Source organism: Falco peregrinus, chromosome 5 (genome assembly GCF_023634155.1).
Source record: "Falco peregrinus isolate bFalPer1 chromosome 5, bFalPer1.pri, whole genome shotgun sequence".
Taxonomy (NCBI): Eukaryota; Metazoa; Chordata; class Aves; order Falconiformes; family Falconidae; genus Falco; species Falco peregrinus.
The window spans coordinates 99131177-99158445 of record NC_073725.1 but is presented as its reverse complement, the minus strand read 5'-3'; the positions used below and the strand labels follow the sequence as shown (position 1 = coordinate 99158445).

The 27269-nt window shown below is 48.1% G+C and overlaps 1 protein-coding gene across 2 annotated transcripts in view; it reads left to right on the top strand.

The window, feature by feature from the left end:
* The window catches only part of SYNPR (synaptoporin), a 109937-nt gene that overhangs the window by 42241 nt on the left and 40427 nt on the right, over positions 1-27269 (top strand). The window contains exon 1 of one of the 2 annotated variants that reach the window (XM_005229972.4): positions 21871-22044. The exons of the other annotated variant lie outside the window; for it this stretch is intronic. Coding sequence (XP_005230029.1) covers positions 22021-22044 — 24 coding nt within the window. The 5' untranslated portion in view covers positions 21871-22020. Of the gene's footprint in view, positions 1-21870; positions 22045-27269 lie in introns of those variants that run through there. 2 annotated transcript variants of the gene reach the window in all.

Genomic DNA, 27269 nt, shown 5'->3' with positions numbered 1-27269 from the left:
ATCCACCCTGACCTTCCCCTGGGAGCTCTGGTCAGATGCTGTCTCCATAAGCCCCAGACTGGGGCCAGGATTAACACAGCAGTGTTTTACCCTAATGGCAACAGGAACTGCTGACCTGCTCGAGATGAAACCTGGAGAGAAGGAGGTGGATCTGCGGAAGGAGAAGACTGATGAGAAAACCAGCCTGTGGAGGAGACCATCGCTTGCCACTGGGTCAGCGTCCTCTCTGTTGGTGGAGCCGGATCTGCTTGTGATAAACTGCTCTGGCCTCGACCAGCTGCAGCCGGGGTTTAGGGAGTCCCTGCAGCAGAACCAGCCCTGGCTCACTGCCCAGGGGCATCCCGCTGGGCAGGGGGCTGCCCAGTACACAGGGCGACAGGCAGCTGGAGAATGAATATGTTTAATTTTGTAACAAAAAATGTCTTCAAAGAAGATTGACCTATTTGAGAGCTGCGTGTTTTGCTAGCATGAGATTTCTGCACAAATCCCTCTGCACGAACCGCCTCCCGGACAGCCCTCCTGTGGAGCAGTGAGTGTTGGCCATGCCTCCTGCCGACCCTGCAGCGTGGTCCTGGGGCGGCTCCGGCACCGCAGCAGGATGGCACCAACGTAAACCCCACTGGCAGCAATGTCAGCTCTCCCAGGAGCCCTGCATAGGGCAGTTTCAAAGGTTCTGTGCCTTTCCTGGGTCCAAACCTCAAGGAGGGGGCGGGAGCAAAAAATATAAATTTCTTTTATTAGCTAAAATCTTGAAGATTCAGTACTGCCACCCTGGGCTTGGAGTGGTTAGTGACTGCACTCTGCCCTACCAGGATAATCAAGCTGCAGAGAAACAAGGAAAAGCATTGCAGAAAAAGCCAGAGATTTCTTCCAGTGTGTGGCTAGGTCGCCCTAGGTTGGGCGATGCGTGGCGTCCCCCGTGGGAGCTGCATTTCGCTCCCCAGCCTTGATCTGGGAACCTGCTGGCAGTGGAGAGCTCTAGCCGTGGACTTGGAAAACATGATACTAGTTTTTAGAGGTTTGGGGTATTTTTGTGATGGCTTTAAAAGAAATAACTGTCATTAATTTTCCAGTGCTGGGGTTATTAAAGAGGGCTGGCTGAAATCATATGCCATGTGAATAATGGCCCATTTCCCCCATCACCTCCCAGTGCTTAATGGATGTAAAAGTGAGGGCAGAGAGAGTCTGACCTGTTGGATTTTGATGCAGCTAGTTTTAGTCACCATGTCAATTCCCCCAAAGCTGAGCAAATGCATTCCTTTTGATACCCCTTAGTGTCACTGTCTACAAAGCCTCGTTTAAGCTTGTGTATGTTTGAAGTCATGTACTATAGAATATTACTGAATTTTGCCACTGATAATCCTTATACAGAGGACCCAGCAAACTCTAGTTAGGAACAACAACAAGAAAAGGTAATAAAATAGTGTAATACTACATGACTGGCTGAAATAAACGCAGGGCTAGAGATTTTTTTTCCTTATTTCCCACTCTTTGCTTCTCCAGGTACAGTAAAGTATTTGCAGTTTGTTAGTCCAAAACATGAACCGTGCTGTCAACTGCTGTAAGTGACCAGGCTGATACGAGCGTTTCTAACCCTGCCCAAATTGCCCAGTATGAACAGGAAAACATTGCCTCCAAACTGGGTGTTAAAATCACAGTTCGGGTAAGAACTAGAGGTCCGTTTAGGACTGTAATTATTAGTCTTAACTGAAACTGGCAGGCTGGAAATGTAAAGATCTTTCCTGCATTAAAACATCTTCAGGCAATGGTAGAACTTCGCAGAGCTCTGTGAAAGCTATTGTCTCTAGTGAAATCGGCCTCTTTGATCTCGGTCTCCATTTTGGGTTTCTACAAAATTAAACAAAACTGTGCAAATATTTGAGAAGAGAATCAAATAGTTATATTACAAATAAAGCAACTTTTTTTTTCTTTCATATGGAACACGTTTTTATTAAAGCTGGCATTCCTGAATTTAAAAACACTCACACGATGGAAGAGAAAATGGGTTTGTTAATTATGTGGATTTGCAGCTACAAGGTGATTCTCAGTTTTTAAATGTCACATCTGATATTCTTTTTTTTTTTTTTTCCCTTGACTGATGAGATAACTCTTCAAAATATTTGGCAGCCATATGAGACAGAAGTGAGCTGCAGGTGCAAGACAGAGGGACGACAGAGGGAGCGAGGTGGGGGCACGGGGAAGCAGTCCGATGGCTGCCAACCCAACGGGGAGCACTGGGGCACACTGCAGCTCCCCGTACCCGTCTGGCTGCCCCGGCGCATTGCTCAGAGCCTGGCCCTTGCCTGTCCCACCCCATCCTCACTCTCTGCCTTGTGGGGCTGCTCAGAAAAGGCACATTCCCCAGCCTACAAGCCCAGTTCCTCCGCATCAGAGACCCTGAGCTGGGTCCCTCTCCTCCCCGCTGGGGACACAGCGCTGGCTGCATCCGCAGGCACCGGGAGAAGCAGCCTTGGCAGGGATGGGAGGCGTCACGTAGGTGAAGATGGGCACAGTCCTGTCCAAAACCACTGAGTGAAATGGCACGTGCACGCTCCCTCTGCAAGATCCTCCAGGACGGCCAGCCGTGCCTAAAGTATTACATAAACATGTATTATACATGTCACGTTTAATATGATAATATGTGTAGCCAAATGCACACACATAGAGATTGATGCATGAAATTGTTTGAAGGCTCTTGTTTACCACAATTGATTGATGCCAGCTCTGCTCTGATTTTAAATCCATCCAGGCCTTGGTGTTCTTTGGCTTTGATGGTTCATACCCTTCAGATAGCCATTTGTATGTATTTTATTTATAACCTCATGACAGGCCCCAGTTTTGCAGTAAGAGAAAGAGTTCTTAATACTTAAAATGATTAAATTGTCAAACAGCTTCCGAGCATGTACTGAAAAGTTGTCTAAGCTAATTGTGTGTTTATGATTTTCATGAGAATTTGCATGTGCAAATCATATATTTTGTTGCACCACCAGCATATGAGTTGCTGCAAACGCATACAGGCAGATTTGGCAGGCATTTTTGGGCTAGAGTCAAGAATTGCTAGATGCTAAAATCCTAGAGGGTGGCTGGAACCAGGCTCAGGCTTGGTCATTAACGTTAGAGGAATGTTATATTTGTAATGCTGCTTAAACCATGTCTGGCTTAATTTCACTTTATGCAGGAGCGCTAGTATTTTGTGTTCTGCTCGGTAGGGAGCTAGTCCTTTTGTTATTCATATGCATATTCAGTTTAGCACTTTTGACTTTCATAAGCATTTTTTCCTGAGTGATCTGTAATTCAGAGTCAGCTTCTGTGAAAAAAATGAAGTTTTTTTCAGACAGGTCATGAAGCTTTTCAGCAGACCTGGACATAAAGTGTAAGTTAAACAAGCCCAGCAGAGTGTTCCCACACCGCTGTACATGATACCACAGTCACAGTTGGAGGAATGACCACACAGCTGGTGAAAGAAATTTATCTAATATTAATCTACTGCTGCTGCTTTCCAGGAGTAATTTATTAGTAATTATATGGGGAACAGGGACAGCATCCATCTTAGTGCTCTGCCCAACTCTGTTTAAAAGAGGATGACTGCGTGCCAAATTGTGCTGTACACAGAAAGGAGTGGAGGAAGCTGATCTGTAAATCTAAACATTACTCAAGTTTTCCACAACCCCCAAGTTGCCTGTGCTGCACACAGCCTCTCCGTGTGGGGATGGATGAACTGAGGGGGGGGCTCGGCCACACCTGTGGTGTATTTGGGATTTGTGAGCAGGAAATGAAATCACCAAATCCTGAATGCCTAAGTCAGCACAGGTGGGCTCAGATCACCTGGACTGAAAGTTTTAGAGACTGTCATTAATCACACCTGCAGAGCCTTGTTCAGCCAGGGCTTTTCAGGAAGAGAGAGGGAGTAGTGACTGTGATGAAGTGGCTGGCAGGGATGCAAGCAGGGCAGGTGATGTGCTCGTGTCAGATCTGCCTGGTCCTTGCTGTTGCCTTTCTCTGCAGTATGACCCCTGTGTGGAGATAGGTGGGGTGGGACTGATAACATGCATGAGGAAGCCAAAATGACCAGCGAGTAAGGGGATCGAGAGATTTTTAGGTTAATTAAACAGTGTTATGTGGTCTGGCTGGGCTTTTTATGTAGCCAGTGGAAAGAGGATGCTCCTTAAGGTAATTCAAGGGGTGACTTTGATGCTGAGAAAATATATGCAGCTGTCTGTTTTTGTGTAAGCCTCCTTTGGGGAGGTGCAGGAACAGCTTTACAACTACAGCCTAGGGTGGGACTCTGCAGGGAGGGGTGTTTTGAGGAAAGGGTTTGGTAAACACATGATGCTTCATAGACTGAAAGTAACAAGTATTCTTCTGCAAAGCAGCCGAATAGGTGTGGGGCTGCAGCAAACTGGGAACGCTGTCTAATGGGGTGGTGAGGCAATCCCTCCTGCTTTACTCTGTGCTGGTTAGCCCTTGGGAAAGCAGCACATTTTGGGCTTTGTCCTCAAAGAAGGAGATAATTAGGGGAAGAGCTGAGAAAGGTACAGCAAAAAGGAGCTGAGAATAGAGGCTGCGGGGCTAAGGCCCTTTACTGTCAAGAAGAGATAACTGCAAGGAGGTGTAGATCATGTTTGAGTTCTCCTGGGCTGCTGCAGAAAGAAAGGGAATGGGCGGTTCTCTATGTCTGTGGTCGCTGGGATGAGAAGTGATATTAAGGCATGGATATGTACTTTTAAGATGAGGGTAGAGGAGCACTGGCATAGATTTACCCTGGGGAGTTGTGGAGCTGCAGTCACTGGGGGTCAGAAGTTAGACAAACATTTGCCAGAAAAGACAGAGCTGACCCTGCCTGAGGTAGGGTGATGGGCTGCCTGGCCTCTGCTCTGAGGCTCCTTCCAACCATCTTTGCTATGATGACATCGAAAGCAAATTCTGCGCAAAAATCAGTCAACGTGTTTGCTTTCCACTGCAAGGAAGGAGATGCAGAGTGTGCCCAGGGGGAAGAGACCTGGAATAAAGTAGCTGTGGCAGGGGGCAAAACGTGACTGAGACCTGAAACTGGTGTAATTATTATTTTCATCCTTCTCTTTAAATATTAATAGACTTTTTTTTTTCATGCTATCAAGATGGCCAGCATTATTCTAAGCTGCTGCCAGAGCCGTGACTGCACTGTGCTCTGAGTTGTATTTTGCAGGAATTTTCCTTCCCCTCTCAGGAGGGATTCTCCTGTGGAATGGCTGTGGGCATGGAGCTGGGCACAGTGCAGCATGCTCGTGCTGCTTTAGGAACGAGTTCTTGGGCTCTGGAGTAAACGGTGACTTTCTGATGCAAGACTCCTTTGCTTCCCTGCTCAACAGTAGGCAGGCCTGCAGGATGACTGATTTTATTAATAATAATAAAGAAAAGCACACTGTGTGCACTGGGGAAATAATAAGAAAAGGATTTGTGCGTGGTTTGGAGTGGGGCTCTCTGCACTGGCATCCCCCTCAGAGGGAGCTGTTGCTACCAGAACAGTGCAGCAAAGTGCAATAAAAAAAGTTAGCAAGTGTATACTGTCCAAAACACTTTGCATGTAACAGTGTAAGTGTGTCAGGTTTGGGAATTGTGGTCCCTGCCGTTCCTCCTGAGCCCGGCACAGCAAGCTGAGGTCTGGCTGCAGTAGTGGTGGCTGGTGGAGTTGCCCTCTGGAATGAGATCCTGCTGTAGGTGCGGTGGATGTGCCTTCACACAGTCTTGCTTGCCTGGCCACAGGGGTTCCCGTGGGCTGTGGTCATCTGCTCTAAACAAAGCTTGGAAGGTTTTGTCTGTTTGGAAGCACTTATCATCTGTCGAGATGCTTAGCAGCAATCAGAGTATCAGTGTGGTCTGTAATTTCAGGTCTCTGTGATCAAAGCTTCCTGATGAGTAAAAACCTTTTTATCAAGATCAGCGATGGGAAGAAAACAGGCTTTGTTACCTCCCTGCTGCAGAGGTTATCCCTATTGCCCTGTGCACCCTGGACCACACCTGGCCCTGCTGGCAGTGCTGCTGCTGTGTTGGCAAGAGGCTGTCTCACACCTGGAGGTCTTCCAGTCTTGGTAAAGATGGTAAAAGCAAGGAAGTGTTGGCTCATTAATGCCTGTGCTTGTCACTTCTAAGTGGAAATATGTTGAGTGGCTTTTGCATATTAACAGGCTTTTGATATTGGACAGGCTTGTGGAGATTTCAAAAGCTGCTTGAAAGTAATGGTTTATTTTTTTTCCTTGTCTTGGTTATGCTGAGGGTAAACATCGCTGCCCTCTGGTACCATTTCCCAAATCTGTTAAAACCCAACACATCAGTGATCCTGGGAACATGCCTCAGCCAGTGCATCCCTTGGAGCACACTGACCTGTGCCAGTTTGGGGCTGCTCTGGGCATCATGCTGGGGGCCTGGGAATGGCTGAAACCTGGCAGCTTCCAGGTTAGGAGGGTTTTAGCTAGCTCCATGCCCGGCAGGGATGTATGGCACGTATTGACATACCCTCTGCACAGTAACCACGAGTTCATTTCTGTGTTTTCACTCAAGCAGCCCCGTCGAGTCTGATATTTGCTTTCCCATAATGTTTGTTATGCCTTTGAGAGACATGTAGAAGAGCTAAATGATGAACAACCATTTCAGCAGCTTCGCTCTTTCAGCCCCGTAAATAATGAATTCATCAGGGTGAGAAAACACATGCCCAGACACAAACATGTGCAGAGCCTTGCGGAGAAAAGGGAATAAGCACGGAAGCTTGAGATCCAAATGCAGAGCCTTGTGCCAGTAAAATGGAAACTGCTTTTTGGAGTGAGAAAGTGTCAGAGGGGGGGTATGGAGTTAATTGCCTCAAGTGGAGACAAAAAGCAATTAGGAATGCAGGTGAGTGCTAGCTGAGGTTTGAAGTGATAGGTTGCTATCTGCTTGGCTTTTGGAGGGGACTATTACTTCGAAGGGGGTGCTTGTTTTATTGTCTGCAAGTCTTATCTTTAAGCATCAGCTGAAATAATTCTGTTGTGACTCAACTTGCACGTTCTCTGGCTCCCCACAGCTCGAGAAGGTGTACAAATACATTTTGAACCTGCTGGCCAGCATCAACTCAGTGGGACAGGGTGGTATGACTTCAAAGAGTTTGCATTTCTGGAAGTTTTGTACAAATAAATAAATAAAGGAACGCCCACAATTCCCACACTGCCCCTGCTGAGAGCTCTTGTAGAGGTGGTGTATGTGCAGCTTCTTATAGACAGCAGAGAATCCACGCTGAGAGGACTGGGGAGGCAGATCCACGGGGCATTGCATTGCCAAGCATGCTGATGCGAGGGGAGGGGAAGAGCTGGTTCCTTCTGCTTCGTTGGCAATTAAAGCGGGCAAGCACAGCGGGCGAGGGCTGGTGTGCGCTGGCAGAGCGTGTCAGCGGAGCCCTGCAGACCCGTGTCTAATCAGCTGAAAAGCCGAGCTGCTGGTGCTAGCCAGGGGCTGGGGAGACCACTGGGATTTAATGCTTCATGCTTTTCTTTGATGTGTTTTCCCCAATTTCTTAGCACCGCCAGCTCCTGCCTTCAAAAGAGCGCCTGCCTGCTCTTTTGATCAACAAACGGCACGTGGCTTGACGGCAACAGCCTCTGACAGAGGCCGTGTCTTCTCTTTGGCCGTGGGAGCAGGGATGGGATGAAGGAGCCAAGGCTAGCAGGGCTAGCAGGCTGGTTGACGGCACTGCTGAGTCCTTATGGCAGTGGTGGAGCTGCAAGGCAGCCACGCTGTGCGGGGCACCTTCAGCCCTCCTCTGCCACCAGGCTGGTTGTGGACCTCTGGGCAAGGGCTCTTTCCCTGCTGATGCTCTCGGTGCATTTCCCAGGAGAACCGATATGCAGCGGAAGGTCTGAGCCAGGGCGGTGGTGGGATGCTGGGCAGGGTGGGGTGTGGGGTGGGCTGCTCAGAACCCAGGTGTCTGCAAACCTGGGATGTGCTGGGAAGGTAAATGAGGTGCAAGTGGTTCTCCTGGGAAACCTTAGCAATGTTTTGCTAGCTGGAGAGTAGCACTTTGTGATAACTCTGTTCTTTTCTGGAAAAGTAGCAAAGAAAAATATACTGGTTTGCAATTAGTCCTTCATACGCAGGTGCTCCTGGACAGCCAGCAGAGCATGTAGGCAGCTCTTTGATTTATGAAACGCTAAGACTTCAATACTCTGATCCGTCTTAGCTTGATTTGCACTGATAAGAGCTAGGGCATTTTCATAAAGTTTGATCATCTGCTTATAGCCTTGTCTAAACTGTTTCGCAAATCAGCTCCCATGAAGAGATTTTCTTTTGTGGTGCAGGAAATTTATTTGGGGAAGGTTGGACAATTCAATTTGGAGGCATTTTACTGCTCAGCAGGTGATGATGGGTGGGAAAAAATTCATGCAGAGTTTAAAGATACTGAATTTCGGAGCTTAACTGGGGCTTGCAGTTCTTATGTTGGCATCAAAACCATAACTTGGCTATCACATAAATGGCCCACCAATGTGCATGCACTAATTATTTTTTTCTAATTGGTTTTTTTCCCTTGAAACTCAGGCCATTTCTGACAACTCTTGATCTCCTGTATTTTTCTCAGCAAGCGAAGCCTGCAAGATCATGCTGTCTGAGCTTCTTCCTTCTACCTATAGATTTTGACCTTCTTAGCCACATTTGACTGGGGGTAAATACTGCATTGCTGTGGGTTTTGTGACCCTACGTGGCTGCTGGGCTGAGCAGGGACCTCTGCTTGCAGAGGTTCACACCGAAGATGACAAATGGAAGCAGAGGAGAAGGAAAGAAAGAGGCATTAGTAATTCCTGAGTTTGGGAGAAGTTTAGTCAGAGCTTCCCCCAGTAACTGTCAGTTTCCTTCTCATCCCCTTTATATATGTGGTCGGTGTAATGATGAAAGCTCAAATGAGACTGCAAATATGATGTAATTTTGCAGAGCGTCTTTCCTAGGAGTGCTACAATAATTACAGGCTGAAATAATATAAGTACAGAGATGATAGCAAAGAGAGAGGAAAATGGAGAGGCGTGAGCAAAAGGGAAAATAAGTTTTCAGCTGAGTTCTGGAAAGAAACAGAGAGCTAATGAGTTGGAGCTCATCTAGATGGCAGCAGCAGGCATTGCTTTTCCTACCAACAGGGATGATGTGTGTCTGGAGAATGAAAGAGAATTAAAAAGTTGCCTGATTAGTGGATGGGGGTTGCAAGAACTACAGAAAAGGACTAGGAGTAGGCTGAAACAACCGAGGTATCGCGGAGTTGTATGTACTTTGGTTTATTCAGAATGAGTGCCTGATACTGCGCAGTTCATAAAAACAGGCTGCTTAATCTGTCTAATCCCTATTTGTCTGGATTATTAAAATCATGTTTGGGTTAAGCAGTATTGGCGCTATTGCTGCTACAGAGCGGCCAGGGAAGGAGAACGAAGGTGATGGCAGAGGGTTTGCCCCAGCCTGGAGACCAGCACCAGGACACACCAGGACTTGGGGCCGTCCGCATGCCCACCCAGACCCTGTTGCCACCTGGCTGATGGAAGTGAATTTTGGCAGCTGTCAGACTGAGCCATGGCCCTGGTGTGGGCACAGGGTGGTTGGTGCCCCAGCTGAAGGCAGTGCAGGCGTAGGCAAAGCCCTCCTGCTCGGCTGCGACACCCTGGACAGTCAGGGTGGATCACAGCCATGGTAAAGGGCAAACAGCCCCCAGCATCCTCAGGAGCAAGAGGCACAAGTGTTTTATGGGCTTCTTTATCCTCTGCCCTCTCCCAAGAGGTCAGACCCAGAGCACTGACTACCTTGGGGTGGCTGCAGCCTTTTTCCCCAGCGATGATGCCAAGCAGAGGGTGGTTTGCATTTGATGTAGGAGGCTCCTTTGCTTTTTCTCCTTTTTTTTTTTTTTAATTTATTTATTCCTGTGAATCCTGGTGAAGAACGCTAATAGAGCCACCAGCTGTATAATCAGGGGGAGCAGGTCCCCATGTTTACACGAGGCGTTTGTTAGCAGGCGGAGCACACGCAGTGTGTGCAGAGGTGCTCACTTGGCTTGCTGTGCCAGACGGAGGCACTGGTGAAGATGGACACAGGTGGGCTGCTTAGTGTGACAGAAAATAATTAGGAGAGCATTAGTTTTAGGTTGAAATAAATGGGTTGTCCAGCTGTAGCTGCTCTAGAGAGGAAGTTGAATGTTAATTAGATGCCACTAGTAATTATGGTGATTATGTATTTTTTGAGTGGCTGTTGGGAATAGCTCAGTTCACATCCAGAGGGTAATGTGAATGACATTTCTAATCGCTTTAAAAAAGAGGGAAGGTACTTTTTTTTTTTTTTTTTTTTTTTTTTTTTTTTAAATAAGGACAATTACAGTAAAACAAAGCTACAGTAGGATGCAAAGAACTGTAAGTGGTTTGATGTGACTGCTTAGGGAAAAATGACTGTCGGCTGAAGTAAGAGAAAATGCTTTGTGTCTGGTACGAGAAACACATCCTGATTTTCTGCAGAGTTAAAATAGACCGTGGCAGAGATGGGACCTTCCATCTCCGGGTCCATTTTCTTAACTGTGAGACAAGCAGTCCTCTTGAAAATAACCCTGAATTTATTTTGCTGGCTTTCAGGCCTGTCTGATGCTTCCCTCCCCTTCTTACACAGATAAACAAAGGTGATGCCAGTAAATTCACTGAAACAGTGATTTTGTAGAAGACTATTACCTTGTATTACATGCAGACAGCCAGTTTAAATATTTAGACCAGAAACCAAATTTTACAGGCTTGTCTATACACAGGGCTATTCAGAAACAGTTGCTCCGTGCATATTTCTGTAGGCATTGCGGTAAAACAAGTGCCTGCATGTGAATCTATTCAGGAATAGCTGTTGTGCTCTAAATTCAAATTTTCTTTCAGTTTTTTCTTTCAGTTGTAGATCAAGCCTCTCACTTATACCCACTAGTTAAGAAGTGAACTCATTAACATGCCACCCACTGTGTCTGATAACCTAACTAACACCTTCAATCTCAGACAGTCTCAGCTCAAATTCACTCTTAGCATTGTTTCTCAAGATTATTTGTAGAATAAATTTGCATAAATTCCCAACAAGCGTGTACTGGACACCCAGATATTTGTTGAATACATTACTGGAAATAAATGATGTGCAACAGTGTTGTCTTCCATGCAAACTCACCAAGTGCTTCTGGGGGTTCCTCACTTCAAGAAATAATAACAAACACTTTAAGCTTATACACGTGAAAATGTGCAAAAGCCCAAGGACAATGAGGTGATTTGCACAGAAACCCTCTGATGGTTGGACAAGGACAGTCTTCTCCGATCCACAGGGAAGGTCCACCTAAAGCAGTTGTACAGCTGCCTAATGTGAAACTTAAAAAAATGCACCATTCCCCTTCGTTCACAGGGGACATACAGTACCTCACCACCTGACCTTCCTGAAGCTGGTGTCTGGAAGAGCCCTGATGATGATGATTCATGTAAGATACTATCTGTTTTTTGCATGAGCTCTGTTACTTGCTGTCAGGTGCATGACTGGTTGTTCTGAGCATTGGGACCATAGAAGATACCCTCCCAACATTCAGTGGTGACCAAGACATTCATTCACGACTGAGACAGAACTGAACAGACACTCAGCACGGTGGCATAGCCACCTTCTTGGTCTTGCACTGCAGTGTCTGCCTGGGCATCAGTGGGAGAGGTGTAGGCTTTCACCAAATAGCCAACCCCTTGCCTTGCACTAGCTGCTTTCTCTATGGCGGGGTTCTTCAGTGGTCCCTGGTCTTGTTACATGGGGCCGCCTACTCCTTTGGGTGTGACTAGATGTCCATCCATTACAGAGCCGAAGTGCAAGTGTCCTGCATCATCAGATGAGCGCATGCAGACAGCTCCTCTTCCCTGCACCCAGGCACGTGGGCATGTCTGCTGCATGGTGTGCGCTTGTCAGAACAGCCGTGTTCTGCTCACATAACGGATGCAGTTGCATGGTGGGGGAAGGATTGCGGATCTGAGGGAGCTGGAGCAGTGGGGTGCCCCACATCTGGGAACAAGCCTTGGGCTAACAGCTGACTGAAAACTTTTGGTGGGCTGGACGCATCCAGACGCATAAGGTTTGCCAAAGGAAAGGCTCTCCTCTCCACTGGAAACACAGCAGCCTTTGCCTTCCTTAATTACTTCCATCCAGGAGAGTTGATGGCCACTTTGATTGAACTATGTTAAATGAAAAGTACGTGGCAAGATGAATGCTCTGCTTTCTGCATCTAAAATTCCATTGCTAATTTGATGCTATGGAAACAGGAAGGCACTTTTTTTTCCTTTTCCCAGTCAGTCAATTGGAATACAATTTTACCCTTTTTATCTATAGTACTGTAGTTTGGGGAAATAGTGAGACCCTGCATGTGTTTTCTTGCATGCTCGGATCACTGTGCAAATTTGACAGTTGGACTTAACCCAGTGCTTACGCAGCCTGTGCTCTCCTCTTCCAGATTCCTCCTGAAGGATCTACTGCTGAGTGATGGGAAGTTGTCAAAACCATTGTGCCGCATCAGGAAGAGCACAGGACAGCCTGGGACTCTCATTCCTCTTCTTTGAGGATGAAGAGTTGACAAGTTTAAATGGACACACCACAAGCAGTAGAGTCTGGTGGAGATGGAGGAAGATCAGGAGCCCCCAGCAGTTTTTGAGGCTTTGAAGAGTCAGACCCCAAGGACGTTCATCTAGATATCAAGGCCTGTGTTTATAAGAGCGATTGCTCTGTCGTGTTCTCCTTGAGGACCTTGCTGAGCATGCAAAGAGGGGGTGTATGGTGTCACCCCCAGTGGAGGTAGGCTGGCTCATGCCACCTGATCTGTTCCAGTGCTTTGAGCTTCTGTGCACACTCTGCCGTCACCACACTTGCTCCCGTAGGAGTTTTTGCTGCCCTTCTGCCTGGCAGCTTCAGTTTTCCTTGTTTGCCCTTTACTCTTCTCTTCTCAACCTGTACTTGGACACAGGGACAGTTCCCAGCCATGCTGATGGGTTTGCTTCAGCCCTGATGTGTTGGTGCTTCACCCCCCTGTCCTTCCTGTGCCTGGCACAGGTGTGGAAGCTGTGAGCTCTGCTCTCTGGCCAGTGGTAACTTTGGCTATAACACAGGTTTCTCTGGGTCTCTGCGACTTTCTGGGTGAGGAGATCCATCAGCCTGAGGGTTCATTTGAACAAGCACCATGGGTGAGAACAGGAGCACTGCGTCAGGCTGTGTTTATTTTAAATCTGAGGGTCTGCTGTGAACCGTGTCCACCAAGGCAGTCCCACAGCCCCGCTGACTCCAGGGGTGTCCTCTGGTAGGCTTGCTGTCTGCAGGTGGTGAGGACCACCTCCTGGGAGGCAGTCATGCAGTGGTAAGGTTCCTGGGGAGACACCCTAACCCCTGGGAACGCTGGGGCTCTCCCAGCTGGGCTTGCTGGGAGCTCTCCCAGTTTGCCCAAGAGCACCGTGGCGCTGCTTGGCAGCCCAGGCAATGGCATGAATAATTTTCTATCCTCTTGTTTCAAACAGTAAAGCAAAGACAGTGGTGGAAGGAGGAAGGAGTATCCCACAGAGGGTTGTGCTGGGCACCCTCGTGCTCTCCTAGTGCATGCACAGGGGCTGTTTAACCCTGGGACCCCTCTGGAGTGCCGGTCAGGGTGTCTCAGGCTTGCGTGGGAAGCGATAATTCCTGTGTGGCTGCAAAGTGTTGTGCTGGAGCTGGTCCCTCCTTGCTGCGGAGGGGTGGGGAGAGGGCGAGCAATTTCTTTTTGCACAGATTTTTAAACCGCTCCTCTGGTTTTCTCACTCCTTGGTTGATGGATGTTGCTGCTGTCCAGCATGAGGATGGCTCCAGCTGCAGACCATGAGTGATGTTGCAGCATCACAGGTCTGTGCAGTATCACCTGCCTGTGGCTGTAATAGGCAGGGTGGTGGCTTTTCCAGGAGGAAAACCACCTCAACTGAAGCAGTTTCCCGTGATTCCCCCGTGGACCTGGTGGTACAGTGAGTGTGCTATGTGCTGTCGGGCTGTCAGTCGCAGCAGAGCGAGGGGCTCCTCCAGTGGTGGCTGGGCAGGGCAGAGGCAGGTGTGATGGCTCTGGGGCTGGTTCAGGTGCACACAGAGCCCTGGCGCTGCCTCCCTCCTGGCATGGGCACCCCAGGCCCTTGCTCTGGGACCCCGCTTCGGGAAATGTGTTCTTTCCCGTCAGTTCCTCGCCAGCTTTCAGCAGTTTCTGTGCATGCCCACCAGAGAGCAATCCCAGCACAGGGTTGTTGTCTCCAGAGAGACACAGACAGAGATGGCAGGTCTGAGTGTGAGGCCAAATCCATCTTCCCTCACCCCTTCCAGCCCTGTCATCTCATCCCAGACCTGAGCTGAATGGTGAGTTTGGCCCCACCATGTATGCTGTGTCTGAGACAAGAGGAGCATCCCGCCAGACAGGGAGGACATGCTGCCATGCAAAGCTCTGGCAAGAAACCCTGCCTGGGTCTTCTACAGCAAGCCCAACGCCCTCTCCAGGGAAGGACCGTGCCAGGAGTTAGCAAGGAGCATCAGTCCAACGCACAGGGAGCAAGCAGGGCTTCAGATGGAGTTTACAGAACTTGGGCAGGTAAAAATCTGGTGCTTTAAGCAGTCTCCTGCGTAAGTGCACAAATTGTGCTCATCTCATAGAATCGTTTAGGCTGGAAAATACCCATAAGATCATCAAGTCCAACAGGTATTTCAGTGGATGTCTTGAATGTGTAGTTGGGTGTCTTGTGGGTTTGTATGTGAGGAGCCATCCCAGCGCTTGATGCCTGGGGAAGGGAGAAACCTGCGCTTTTCGTGTGTCCCCAGGCTTTGCAAGTGTCAGCTGAACTTCAGTGCTGGCATGAAGCCCCGGGGTGGGCAGTCACCTTTGGTCTTGGGGATGGAGGCTCAGCCACACAACACCGAATATCTTATCTGAGCTGCTTGTGTCGGGAGGGAGAGATGGATTTATTTTGGCCGGGACAGACCCACAGTGCAGGGAACAGAATCGCCTGCTGGAAGGAGCCATCCCTCTGCTCCGTGCTTGGCTTGAGCCGCAGGGGCGGCATTCCCGTCTCGGTGGTGGGTGCAACGGTCCGTGGCACTGCCGAGCCACAGCCCCGGTAATTCCAGAAACAGGCTTTGAAGGAAAGCTGAGGGAAGAAACAACTCTGTGCTATTTTTATCCTTGCAGTAGCCCCTGGGGATTTCGATTGACAGGTTTAGTTATGAAGCCAATATTATGAGTTTAACTATGAGTGAAATAACACAACTTCTGTGGGAAGCAGAGTAAAAGAGGCAATTATGCAGGAGTTTAATAACAGCGCTCTACTGGCTGGGTAGCTGAAAACTTACAGTTGACAGTAATTAGACTTTTTCATTCTTCCTGTTAAATAGCTATAAAAATTACAATAGAAAGTCATCTCATTCTCTTTTATTCCAAGCTGTTTTCATCATACAGTCCGTGCCCATTTGACCTTCAGATTATTATTTTCTGTGTTTTTACTGTCTGGTATTTAAGATGTGCAGAAACAAGACTTGAAACTGAAAAATGCAGAAAGCACTAAGAGTTAGGGTGTTGCAGTGACACTATTCCAAGCATCAGAAATCCATGGGGTGCTTGGATGGACAGTGAGGGCTTTCCAAATTGACTTGCCCTGAATAACAGCTGGACTTCTAACCACAGGAGTTACTCCAAATCATTTAAAATTACGGTAAAAATGAGATGTTATAAATCAAGTACTCTTTTGCCTGCCTGATGCTGTGTTGTGCCATACATAGATAACGGGAGGGAGGGAGGGAAGTGCTGTAGTACATCAGTCTGGTTGCCAGGTGCTCGCTGCCGTCGCCTCCCTTGTTGGGATGGGACCCGATGTGGTGATCCGGTCTTGGGCTTTGCTCCCACCTTGGGCTCCGTGCTGGGGTGGCAGCGTGAGTGGGGACAGGTATTTGTTGGCTGGCAAAGAGCTAGGCTTTTACTGATTCAGGCAGGAATCTGCACGATCCCTCAGGTCTGTGGGGCATCTTTTCCCAATCTTTGCTGCTCCTCTGCAGCCCCTGGTGCTGTGATGTGCTGGGTCTGTACAGGCGGCACGTATCCCTGTCATTCTCATCCCAAGGGATGCTTACTTGTCAGCTGCCCTCCTTTCAAGCACGGTCCTTTTTTTTGTGTCTAGACAGCAGTAGATTTTCTCTCATGCCATAAAAACTGTAATTACTTTATCAACTGTGTATTTCCAAACTTGCAGGGTAAAACTTGATGAGCCAGCAAATGTGTGGCATTTCAGTTGCTTGTGATCATAGCTTGAAAGCGCTATGCAGCACAAAGGAAAGAGCTCTCAGGTTTGCTCTCACCGTCGAAAGCTCAGGATGGGATATTTGCTTGGAGCCTAAAAGTATTCTTCCTCTTGCTCTCCTTTACTTTATAATACAAAAGAGCCAGGTATGATAAATGATATCCTGGTCCTGAGGCTGTGAAGGGGATTGAATATGAGGTTGTGTGTTTTGCAGCTCCGGTGCCTGGTGGGATCTTGGACACGTGCAATAAAGAAGCTCTGCAGCAGCACACCTGACCTCGCAGCAGAGTATGACTCTTACTTTTCCTCTGCCATAGCAGTAACATCACAGTTCAACTTTACACTCATGTTTTAGTTTTAATACACTCTGGAGGTGCCCAGAGCAATTAGCAGGGCAGAGGCCACCTCCAGGTATGCTGCTACCTCATTTGCTTCCACTTGTCGACAGAAATACGCTGTGCTTTTGGCAGATGCAAATGTTCCAGATGGTACCGGGAAAAGTGTAAATGAAAGATTTGATTCCAGCTTTTCCTCACTTTAATAAAATTGTGTTCATCTCTCTGGTAGAGCCTTTTTTTTTTTTTTAGGGGGTTTTAAAAATGCTTCCCTCCTCCTTTCTCCTACCCCTAACTCTGAGTTTGTGACCTTCAGGTTGTCCCTGTGTCATTCAAAGGTGTGCTGCTGGGCATTGCAGTCTGCCATCCGATGCACGTCATTCTGGTGCTGAGATCATAGTCTGTAAAACCTGGATATAATCCATTAATCAGGGTGTCCAACTGCCTCTGTGGTGGGGCCAGTTGCCAGGTTTGAGTCAGGTGGACAAGGCAGCGAGCAGTTCATGTGTTCTCAACACCCAGGTATGCCCTGGTGTGGCACAGACCTTTGGTGCATGCTGAAACAAATATGCTCCGGGTTCCCACCACCCCCAGCATAACTGCAGCAGGGGCAGCATGTGGCTCAAAACACTCAGTGCTGCTCTTGGGCTTTGCCTACTGCTCAGGTAGGTAATGTCTTTCTCCTGCAAAGCCATGGTGGAAGAGCAGGGGGGCTGAAAGGAGTCACCCTCTGGGGGTGGTCCATCCCATGGGGTGCTACCTGGAGCTGAATTTGGCTTGGAAGGATGAGGGAGAGGAGAGCTGACATCTCCCCCATTAACTCCATCTGGAATGGTGTGTGTGCTTCCAATCGTGTGCTGTGCTGATGCTCATGCAGTGCCCGAGTCACCACCCTGCATTAGCTTATTCCAGCATGTTTCCTTGTTACAAAATTAGATCCATTTTGCAAATTATTGCTGCACTAGTAATTGAATTGAAGGGTATTTTTTTGTTGTTTTTCTTTTTTCACTGGAGTAAATCAGGAATAAGTCAACAGAATCAAGCCCTTAGTGCTTTCAGCAACATGCTCATTTAAATTGGATGCAAGAGGGTGTCTGTGTTTACATTTGGCCTGCCAAGAATCTCTGTTTCAGAAACTGGCTTACATAATATGTCAAAATTGGTTTACTCATTAGCATTGCAAACTGCGTGAAACAAGCCACAGATTGATAAACTCGCAGCAATATTTGCATCCAGAGCTGAATGGCACAGGGGGAGGGGAGGTTCATTAGGAAACGTTCCATTTCCACAAGGAAAACAAATGGTTTCCAGTTATATATCTCAGACTTCGTTAATTTTCTGTCTTCCCAAATTTAAATAAAGATTGAGAGGGAAATGTGAAAATCTCTGTTGGCAAACAGGCAGCACATCTTAGTATTTCCTGGGCTGGTGGGTTATTTGTAGCAGCAACTCTGGGCTGGCCAATTCTCCTTGCCCCAGCCGGGGCTGCAGCCCCTCTGCCAAGCTCCAACCTGCTCACACAGCCGCTGCTGCCTTGATTGATGTTTTCTCTACAGAACAGGTGGGATGGAGGCTCTGATATTACTCATTAGCTCTTCCAAATGTGGAGTGGGCACATGCGTAGTAGCGTGGTCAAAGGGCCTGTGGTGGTGCTGCCTGCTCCTGCCTTCGCCTGGGCAGGGAAGCCTGGGTGTGATGCAGCCTGGGGCAGAGCTGAGGGCCATAATGCTGAAAAAACTCTAGCTTAGGTCCTCCATGGTGAGACCAATAAAACTTCATCTCTACCATGCAGTGGGTGATTTTATAGGCATCTGTAAATCTGCTCACATGTGCAAGCATGGACAGGGTTCCTGGGGTAATATAAGCAGATGCGTTAAGAGTAAAGCAACACAGCAATGAGAGGGTCTCAATGTAACTAGTGCTTTTGGGCTCCCTCTGTGGGGGCTTTAGGTACCCTGTGGTGGGCTGGGTGCTGTGGGAAGAGACAGCAAAGCGCAGTGGGGAGCCAGAAGAGTGGCCCCGTCTCCTGCCATCCTTGTGCAGATGCCTCCCATGGCTGCTACTGTACTCGGGGAGACGTCTTTTCCCCAGGCTGCAGCCCTCTCTGGTACTGGTGTCCCTGCATCCCTTTTAGCTCTGTTGGCCATGAACCTCATAGAGGCAGGGATTAAACCTCTTCAGCCCTGAGTGATGTGGCAAAGCTGGCGGTAATCTGCTGGATGTGTACAGCTTTTCAGTAGTATCTAAAGGAGTTTGGGGCTTAAATCCTGTGAAGCTTTTTAGTTTGCTTTGAAACTCCCAACTTAAAAATCAAAAGTGGAAGGCTCTGATACAGCATAGAGAGCAACATGGTATAACAGCGCTGGCATCATCAGCAGCTGTCTTTATGCTTGGTGATGCTGAGTGCCCCGTTCAGTATTTCAGATGAATTTTTTGAAAAAGAATCTAATAAAGCTGAAGAGAGCACCAGCCTGCAGTGCTGCAGGGTCTGCTGCAGCCCGGTAAGTGGTCTGCCTTGTGAGCAAACACCGACACATCTGCTTTCAGCAACGTTAGGCTTGATCCACAGCATTCATGTTTTGTCGCTGGTTCAGGAATAAAAGCAGGCTTTGATCTCCTTATGTCACGTAGTCCGTGTTGCAGCGTTGTTTGAAGGAGCTGTGCAACAGGACAGGTCATCGCCTGCTGCAACCCATCGTGCTCTGGCTAAAACTGCATCCTCACCCCCACGTCCTGCACAGGTGCCCAAGTGGGCACACATTTTAGAAGGCTGAGACAAAGCAGCTCCCAGGGGCACCTCTGCAAAACTATTTTAATGCATGTTTTTCAAAGTTTTCAGGAGAGTTTAGTGAGTTTCAGTAACAGCAGTTGTTAGCTGTGGGAAGGGAAAATAAAATTATCTCACTGGAAAATGAAAATGAGAGGTGTTTGCATTTCACTTGCTGTCACACCTTGCAGCAAGAGGCTGGTCACCATGAGATACAGCAAGTTTCAGTGCCAGCTGGAGAGCTGAATGCAATGAAGAAGGCCAGGAGCAATGAGATGTGTCAACTGGGGAGTTCAGGCAGGCTGAACATCCTCCTGCCATTCTCAGCCAAATGTGTGGGAGAAACCCAGGCACCCGCAGGCTGGAGAAGAGCTCTCCCAGGGCTATGGGAGAGCCAGCAGTAACCCCTGTGCTGATGCAGTGGGTGGCAAGTTTTGTGTCGTCCTCAGGCACCTTTGCCCATTGCTGGCTTTTGATTCATGTTTGTCTTCGGGTCTGTGTTACTCCTTCAAAATCTCCTCCATACCTTGTCTGGGCTGCTCTGTCTTTTCTAGAGCTGGCAAGGAAGGAGTGAGATGTGTAAGCCCTGTCCTCGGGGAGGAAGGTGTGTTGGCCAACACTAACTAACACTAACGAGGCAAATGCTGAGACATTATGTGTCCCACATGCAGGCTGCATGGTGGGAGCGTGGCTGCAGAGTGCGGTTCCTGTGTGGGTAAGGCAACAAAAAGAAATGCTGCTCACGGTGCAGTGGGAGGCAGATGCTGCCCAGCTTTGCAGACCAGAGGTGCTGAGTTTAATCTGTGTGGCTGGGACTTGGGCAGCATGCACAGTAGCCGACAAATGCTTTCCCATACTTTAAAATGCACCAAGCAGCAGAGCAGTGCTTCAGCCCGGAGAACTCTCTCAGCACCACGATGTCTCCTCATTACAGTATCAGCCAGCATCAGGCTGTATCTGTTGGAAACACGGGGTCACATCATCAGCAGTGACATCTGTCAGCATGGCAGTGCAGCTTCTGCTCGTGGGGAAGGGGCCTTGAGGATCAGCACTCATGAAGGGCTGCTGGAGCATCCTGTGTGTCTGGATTGTACTAGAAGTGCCAGCCCCAAACAGATAAATTGAATTATCAGACAAATTCAGTCTCCTTGGTTTTGTCTTCAGGATTTTCCCTGTGAATTCCAGCTCTTCTTGCTCAGCCTAAATCCAAAGCCGCTGGGGAAAAGCAATTGTGCTCCAATTTTGCTGCGTAGAGAGCTGTTGTCACCCAGCAGGTGTTTCTGTATACCAGCGTGTAACTTCTGTCTCCAAATAAAACAGAAAGTTCACCTTGTGTCTCATCCGTTGTCACATGTATTTGGAAATATTTGATGCAGCGTGTAGAAAAGAGGGCAAAACAGCGATAAACCCAAGGCTGATAAATAAATAGCATAGAGCGTGATTCACAGCCTGGGTAACAGCAAGCAGTGCCTGGCAGAGTGGGGCTGGTGGATCCATTTTATGTTCTTAATGTGCTGAAGTCCTGAACACAGAGTGGAGAGGTGGGACAAGCCTGAAACCCCCCTTGCGAGGAGGTTTGCAGTGGAACGGCGTGGGGTTTGTGTCTTTGTGTGGCTGCTGGGGGGAGCAAATGTGGCATCTTTGCACAGAGGTGGCAGGCACTTGCCAGGGATGTGTCCCGTTCCCAAGCAGGTGCCTGTATGTCGGAGGCAATGAGCTTACCTCCTGCTGCCTTCTCCTCCTCCTCCTCCCCACACACACAGGGAACAGCAAAGGGTTTGTGTGGGTGGATTAATAGCACAGAAATTTTCCCTTTTGGCGCAAGGGAACCTGTGGTTTCCCATAGGTTTTCTTTGATACACAAAAGGGGGTGAAAGCTCCGGTTCCTGGAGGACACTTTGGAGGTCTAGTCTTGTGTGAGCACAGGAGGAGCTCAGTGCCCATTAAAGTGTGGGAGACCTGAGGGGTCTTTTCCCCTGTTTGGGTGGGCTCCTTGCAGTAGCTTTCTAAGATGCAGTGAAAGGCATCTCAAAGTAGAGTCCAAAAAACCCCCCAAACCCAGCAACGAAGAAGCACTGCTCCAATGGCAGTTTGTAAGCATCAGAGCTTTGGAGGATCTTTAAGCTTAGTGCAACTTTAGCCCAGAATTGTGAACTGTTTCTCTCCTGTAGAGCACGCACAAGGACTCAAAGCAATGCTGCGTTAGCAGTGGGGAGGAAGGGGCTGCATCTCCCAGCCCACTGTGGTGGTACCTGCACACAAAGCAGCCAGCCTCTCACCGAGGGGAAAGTATTCACTTTCTCTACTTAGGCTGTGTGTAGTCATTGTCTAATAATATGAGCATTTTGCCATCTCTCTGCAAATAAGGCTGAGGCTGCTGCCTGATTGGTATATCATCTCACTTTCTCTCGGCATTGATTTTCTTGCTCTCCTTATTTGCTTCATAAAAAGCGAGGCAAGGAGCTGGTGCTTGCTTGCTCCTTCTCCCTCCCTCCCTCCTTCCCTCCCTCCCTCCCTCTCTCTCTCTCTCCTGTGAGAAGCTTTTGGGAGCCTTTATTTTTAGTATGAGACAAACCTTGCTTTATTTCAGGAGACGCAAGTTGGATTATAAATTCTTTTGTAAATGTGTATGGTGATATTTGCTCCGGTAAGTTATGTGCATCTCTGTTTATTTGTGTAACTGTACTGTCTGGGGGAGAAGTGGGGTTTTACAGGAATTGTGAAGCTCACAGAATTGTTTTTAGGTTTGGTTTCTTTGTACTCTCATGCTGAGCCCAACTGTTCCATGGGTTTTAGATAGATTGAAATATTTTCAGTTTGTATTTTGCTTTGCAGAGGAGAGTGCCTGCTTTGAAAACTTGTTTTGCACTTCATTTTACAGCAGAAACGCGGAGAGCGAGGATTAAAGGGAAAGGGAATTCTGATTTATTGTGCTCCTTCTGGCATTTTAAATCAAAGAGGCCTCAAAAATAATGCAACAATATTTGATATTTAAAAAAAACAACAGTAAGAGATACTTAATAATGATCAAGCTGAAGTATGAATATCTGCCTGCATATTACCTTAGAAAGATCAATCTGAAGTGTAGCAGGTTGGCAGCAACATGCTCCTCATCAAAATGTATTCATGAAATAAAGAAAATCTTTAAATTAATTAAGAAAATAGCTTGCTTTCGGAGTGTAACATCATAAATACAGGTCAATAGGCTGTTGCTCTGACTTTCTGTTCCCTGCCTCTGCTTTGTAGAGCTTAGCAGCCTCATTCCTCAGCTCTTGGCTAACTTGGAGCCCTCTTCGTTACCTGTAAATAACAGCGAGGTGCAGTTATTTATCTCTCCCCATCATAGCTCCTGGTGTGCTTTCCAGGGAGTGCAAGACGGTGATCGTAGTAGCACAGCTGAGGAAAACAAGATGTATAGCTGTCATACTTACAGACTGCATAATAAATATTTGAATTTGCAGCATTATATTGATTAATTTATTGGCACTTCGATTCTTTCATACTTGAATCGTGTCCATGGGAGTCAGTCGCTTTGGCGTTTCAGAAGTCGTTAAAAACTCCAGCTGCAGCACAAGCTGGAGCTGCTGTGAGAACATGCTTAAGTATCTACCTGCTCAGAAAATCAACGTATTAGACCCAGAATAATCTGCCTACTCTCATGATACCAGGGCATGCTAATAGATATACGAAGTGTACTTTAATAAGACGTTAGAAGGCTGTAAATGAGTTTATTAAACCCACAGGAGAAGGTAAAGATGTTGTGTCTGGAAGTCCAAGCTAAACTCCTCCGGAGAGAAATTTCAGATTGGCAATAACTGCTTAGTCATTTTAAGCTGCTTTTGAACCAATTTAATTGTTCTTGTTTTTTCAAAACTGAATAGTTGCACTTGCCTTCTCACCTGCCTGAGGAGCATCTGATGGGAATGTTTTGTGGTGTGTCCCTCTGCAGTGGGCTCACGAGCTGTGTTGGGGGCTGTGCCCTGGTTGCCCAAGCCGGGGCTGGGCAGGAGCTGGTGCTGGCGTGCAGCATCCCACGGCAGCCAGCCGGGCGTGGGGCATTGCACAGGCGAGCCCGTGCACTCGGCTCCTGAAAACGTAGTTAACAGGCACTCGGTTCAGTGGATTTTTGGCTTTTGCATGATTGCTGTTTCATAAAGACCATATATATATATGTATTTATTCCAGCTGCATAACTTGAATGTATGTGCTTGGCACAGTGTTGGAAAACATGGTGCGTAAAATGTGTTACGTACCACAGTGTCAGAGAACAAGGTACATAACAATAATTGTCTTTTTCACAGTCATTTAACTTCTCAGGTGTGGAGGGCATGCGTGTCTGAGCAGTGCACATCTCACACACTTTCTAAGCATAACCCTGCTTCCCTGAGGACAGCATTAAGCATTTCTAACTTTGCCAAGCCTTGCTGTCTGGCTCAGTGCAATGTCCTCCAGGTGAGCAGAAGGATGGTGATCAAAGAGCACACTTGGATGACCCTGGAGGGGAAGGAGCTGTGTAGCATGAACAGAGGAGCATGATTCCTGCTTCCTACCCTGCAGAACTGAAGGCCTGGGGGGGTTGTGCCATGTAATTCACCAGAGCAGAGGTGCCAGACCGCCCTGAAAGCTGGGCTGCAGTTCATTAAGGAAGCCAGTTGAGCTCATCTTAACAGCTTTGGAGCAGGAAATGTCACCAGGGCTGGTTGGTTTGACTGCAGGCAGGGGGACGGCTCACCCCTGTCCCGGAAGGCAGGTCGCCAGTGGCCAGGGGAGTGTGAGGCACAAGGTGAATAATGTGGTTAAGCCCATCACTGCAACACTTTCCCTTGGCAGAGGAGCTTGTGGCTGAGCAGAAAGGATCCCTTCAGCCCTACATGATGTCTGTACAGGATGCGACTGAGACAAACTCAGGAGGATGGGAGAGCTTGCCCTGCTCCTCGTGTTACACACAGAGAAGTCTTCAGTGCTCATGGTTTTCCATCTGTTGCCTTTTACCCATCCTAGCATTGCAGTGCGTGGCGCTCCTTCAGCTCTGGATACGTGGTGGTAGCAGATCTAGGGGCAGCTTCTCCCCAGTCCAGTACCCCAGACCACCGCTTGCCTCTGGGACCTGGGAGCAGCCTCCATCACCTCCCCAGCAGCATGACATCCTCTCTGCAAGATGACCTCAGGTTGATGTGCCGCCAGGGCTTGGTGCAGCTGCAGGGACAGGTTCACAGCATGGTGCTTCACAAACTCTGGGGCTGAAAATGGGAGAGTTGTGCCAGCGGGATGGAGGAGTCACTGACCTTTTCTAGCAGGTGCATCAGGCTTTGAAAGGAGTTTGAAGCATTATTTTAGGGGTGTATGGATCCTGGGGAGCTTCTTTTCCTTTGAGTCCTGTCTCCTTCGCTGCTCCTCTAGCAGCTCAAACAGTTCCTAGAAAAATTCCTTAAACTCATAAAAAATTGATTTCTTAAATATCTGGCTCCTCCTGAATGCCAAATACTTTTTTTTAGCCAAGTCCTTGGAAGACTTAATGAGTACTTTCCTCACCTCTGTTGATCCTGTTCAGATCGATAGGCTCTCTACAGGGGGAAAGGTGTTAGTGTTGATGCTGGACAGTAGCTACCTGTCACTGCTGGTGATGGCAGGTGGTGTTTTATTCTTCATGTCACTCTTGATTAGGAGATCCTGTACAATTATAAGACCTTTTTTTTTTCAGGCAATATTTCCTTGTACCTAGGGTGGCAGATGGCAACTTGACCTAGAGTTTGGGTGGTTTTCCTGATTTTGCCTTTGGGCTCTCTTTCTCTAGGCAAGCTGAGCACAAGTTGTTTCAATAGTAGCGTGGTACACCCGTGTAAGTACGTGTTTGTGTGTGGTGGGCTGGGGGCTCAGCCCAGCTAGTCTGAGCAGAACTGGGGTCCACGGACCCTACCTGAGCTCTGCCTATGTGGGTACCACCATGGGATGCAGGCGTGTGGGAAGGCATGAGGAGAGCTGTAAACTGGGGAGATAAGAGCCACATCCCGGTTCGGTGCATCGCTCCTGCTTCACCTAGAACCGCCATGGGCAGCCTGGTGTAGGATGAAGTGATGAAGCTGCTGCCTGCCCGCACAGCACACACGTGTCCGTACAGGACGCAGGGTTGCTGGAGAGCCCAGGCAAGCCCAAAGGAGAGGTGCAGCTCCTCACCAGCCGTGCGGTGGCATAGCATCAGCCCTGAAGAGGTTGGAAGGGCCCATCAGAGTGTCTGGGCTGGGGGCATATGCTGCTGCCCAGGCTCACAGGGTCAGCAGGAGCAGAACTGCGGAGCGCTTGCTCAGTTTTTATTTAATTCAGTGTCCAGCACAGATGGAGGGTCCGACTCTGCCTGTCCTTAGTCTGCAAATGTAGTTGTTGCCCTTCACTCAAAGGCTGCTCGGAGCCCTTGAGCCTGCGGTGAAAATCCTCGTAAGTGAGCTCTGGGGCCAGAGACGTGAGGGTGCTGTGAAACTGCTCAGCCTTCCTCCCCTGTTGTATACAACCTCTTATTTTGGAGGGGAAAAGGAAGGAAAGGAAAATGAGAAAGATATGCTGCACCCTTCTGTACAGCTGGGGGGAGAGGCAGGTGATCAGCATGGGGTGCTGTGTCTGCAATGCCGTGCCTCTCCTCTCCTCTCCCAACTGCCGGGTGCCGGGGCTGTCCGTCTGTCCGTCCATCCATCCATCCGTGCCGCGGGCTGTCCGGGTGGAAGGGCTCTGTGCCACCCCAACGGCTGCACAGCGGCTCATCTGTCACTTAAACGTCCCCGGTGCTGTGGCAAAGCAAATATGCTGCAGCAGGCTGGAAAGCTGTAAACATATGGGCACTAACAACAGATTAAGTGAGTGATTTAGTCTAAGGGGCTTGGTAGATTACCATAAAATGTATCTTAATTAGAAAAGCAATCAAACTTGCACAGAGTCAATGAGGATGAAACATCCGTGTTGGCAGCAGTGAGCGCTCTGTCCCCCTCACCAGGGGATGGGGATGGCAATAGCGATGGATGTATCTCATGTCCACTTTGGGGGGTTTGCTGTGGTTTATTCAATCCGGCTATGGGTGGAGGGTGCCCTTCTGCTGAATTATTTGTTCTTTGACCCATGGGACCATCCTGGGAGCTGCTCAGAATGAGACTGATGGTGAACTTGGACTCCTTTAACACCATTAACAAACCAGAAACTGCTGAAGGTGAAAGAACAGAGCATTTGCACATTTTTCTTAAAACTGTGTGCAATTACCCAAAGATATATTTGAGTGTTTGCCATGTATAGCACAGCTAGTCCCAGATAAAGGATTGGGGCTTCTAAGTGCTACCATAACACAAATAATTAATAAGTCTATCTCCCTCGCTGCGTCCTCATCTTTTTAGTGAGCATGGCCAGAATTAGCTTTTACCTGACTCTGAATTTACAGCATGTTCAATTGCTTTTTTTTTATTCTGCTTGTGTTTTCTTTTCTTCCTTATTTTATTGGCCCTGGTTTTATTCCACAGGCCTGAATCTACAGATAAAAAAAGCTAGATAATCATCTCCAGCAGTGCAGATATAAAGATTGCAACAGCCAAAAACATATTGATGCATTATTGGTTTTGTCCAAATGCCTGCTTTTTTCTGAGGTCTGGGAGGATTTGAAGTACATTGGGAAGCGACACAGAAGACGTGCAGCAGCTGCTAGCAGCTGAGAGAAAGGAAAGGACGCCTGGTTATTTCAGAATTAAGTATTTTGAGCCACGGAGGAAACGGAGAACATTCAGGCAAAGTTTTTGCCAAGTTTTTTTTTTTGTTATCTTTTTTTGTGTTTAGAAGCAGGTATGGCTGCAGATTTCAGGGAACAAGAATGAAAGGGTGTGAAAAGAAAAAGAGACAGGC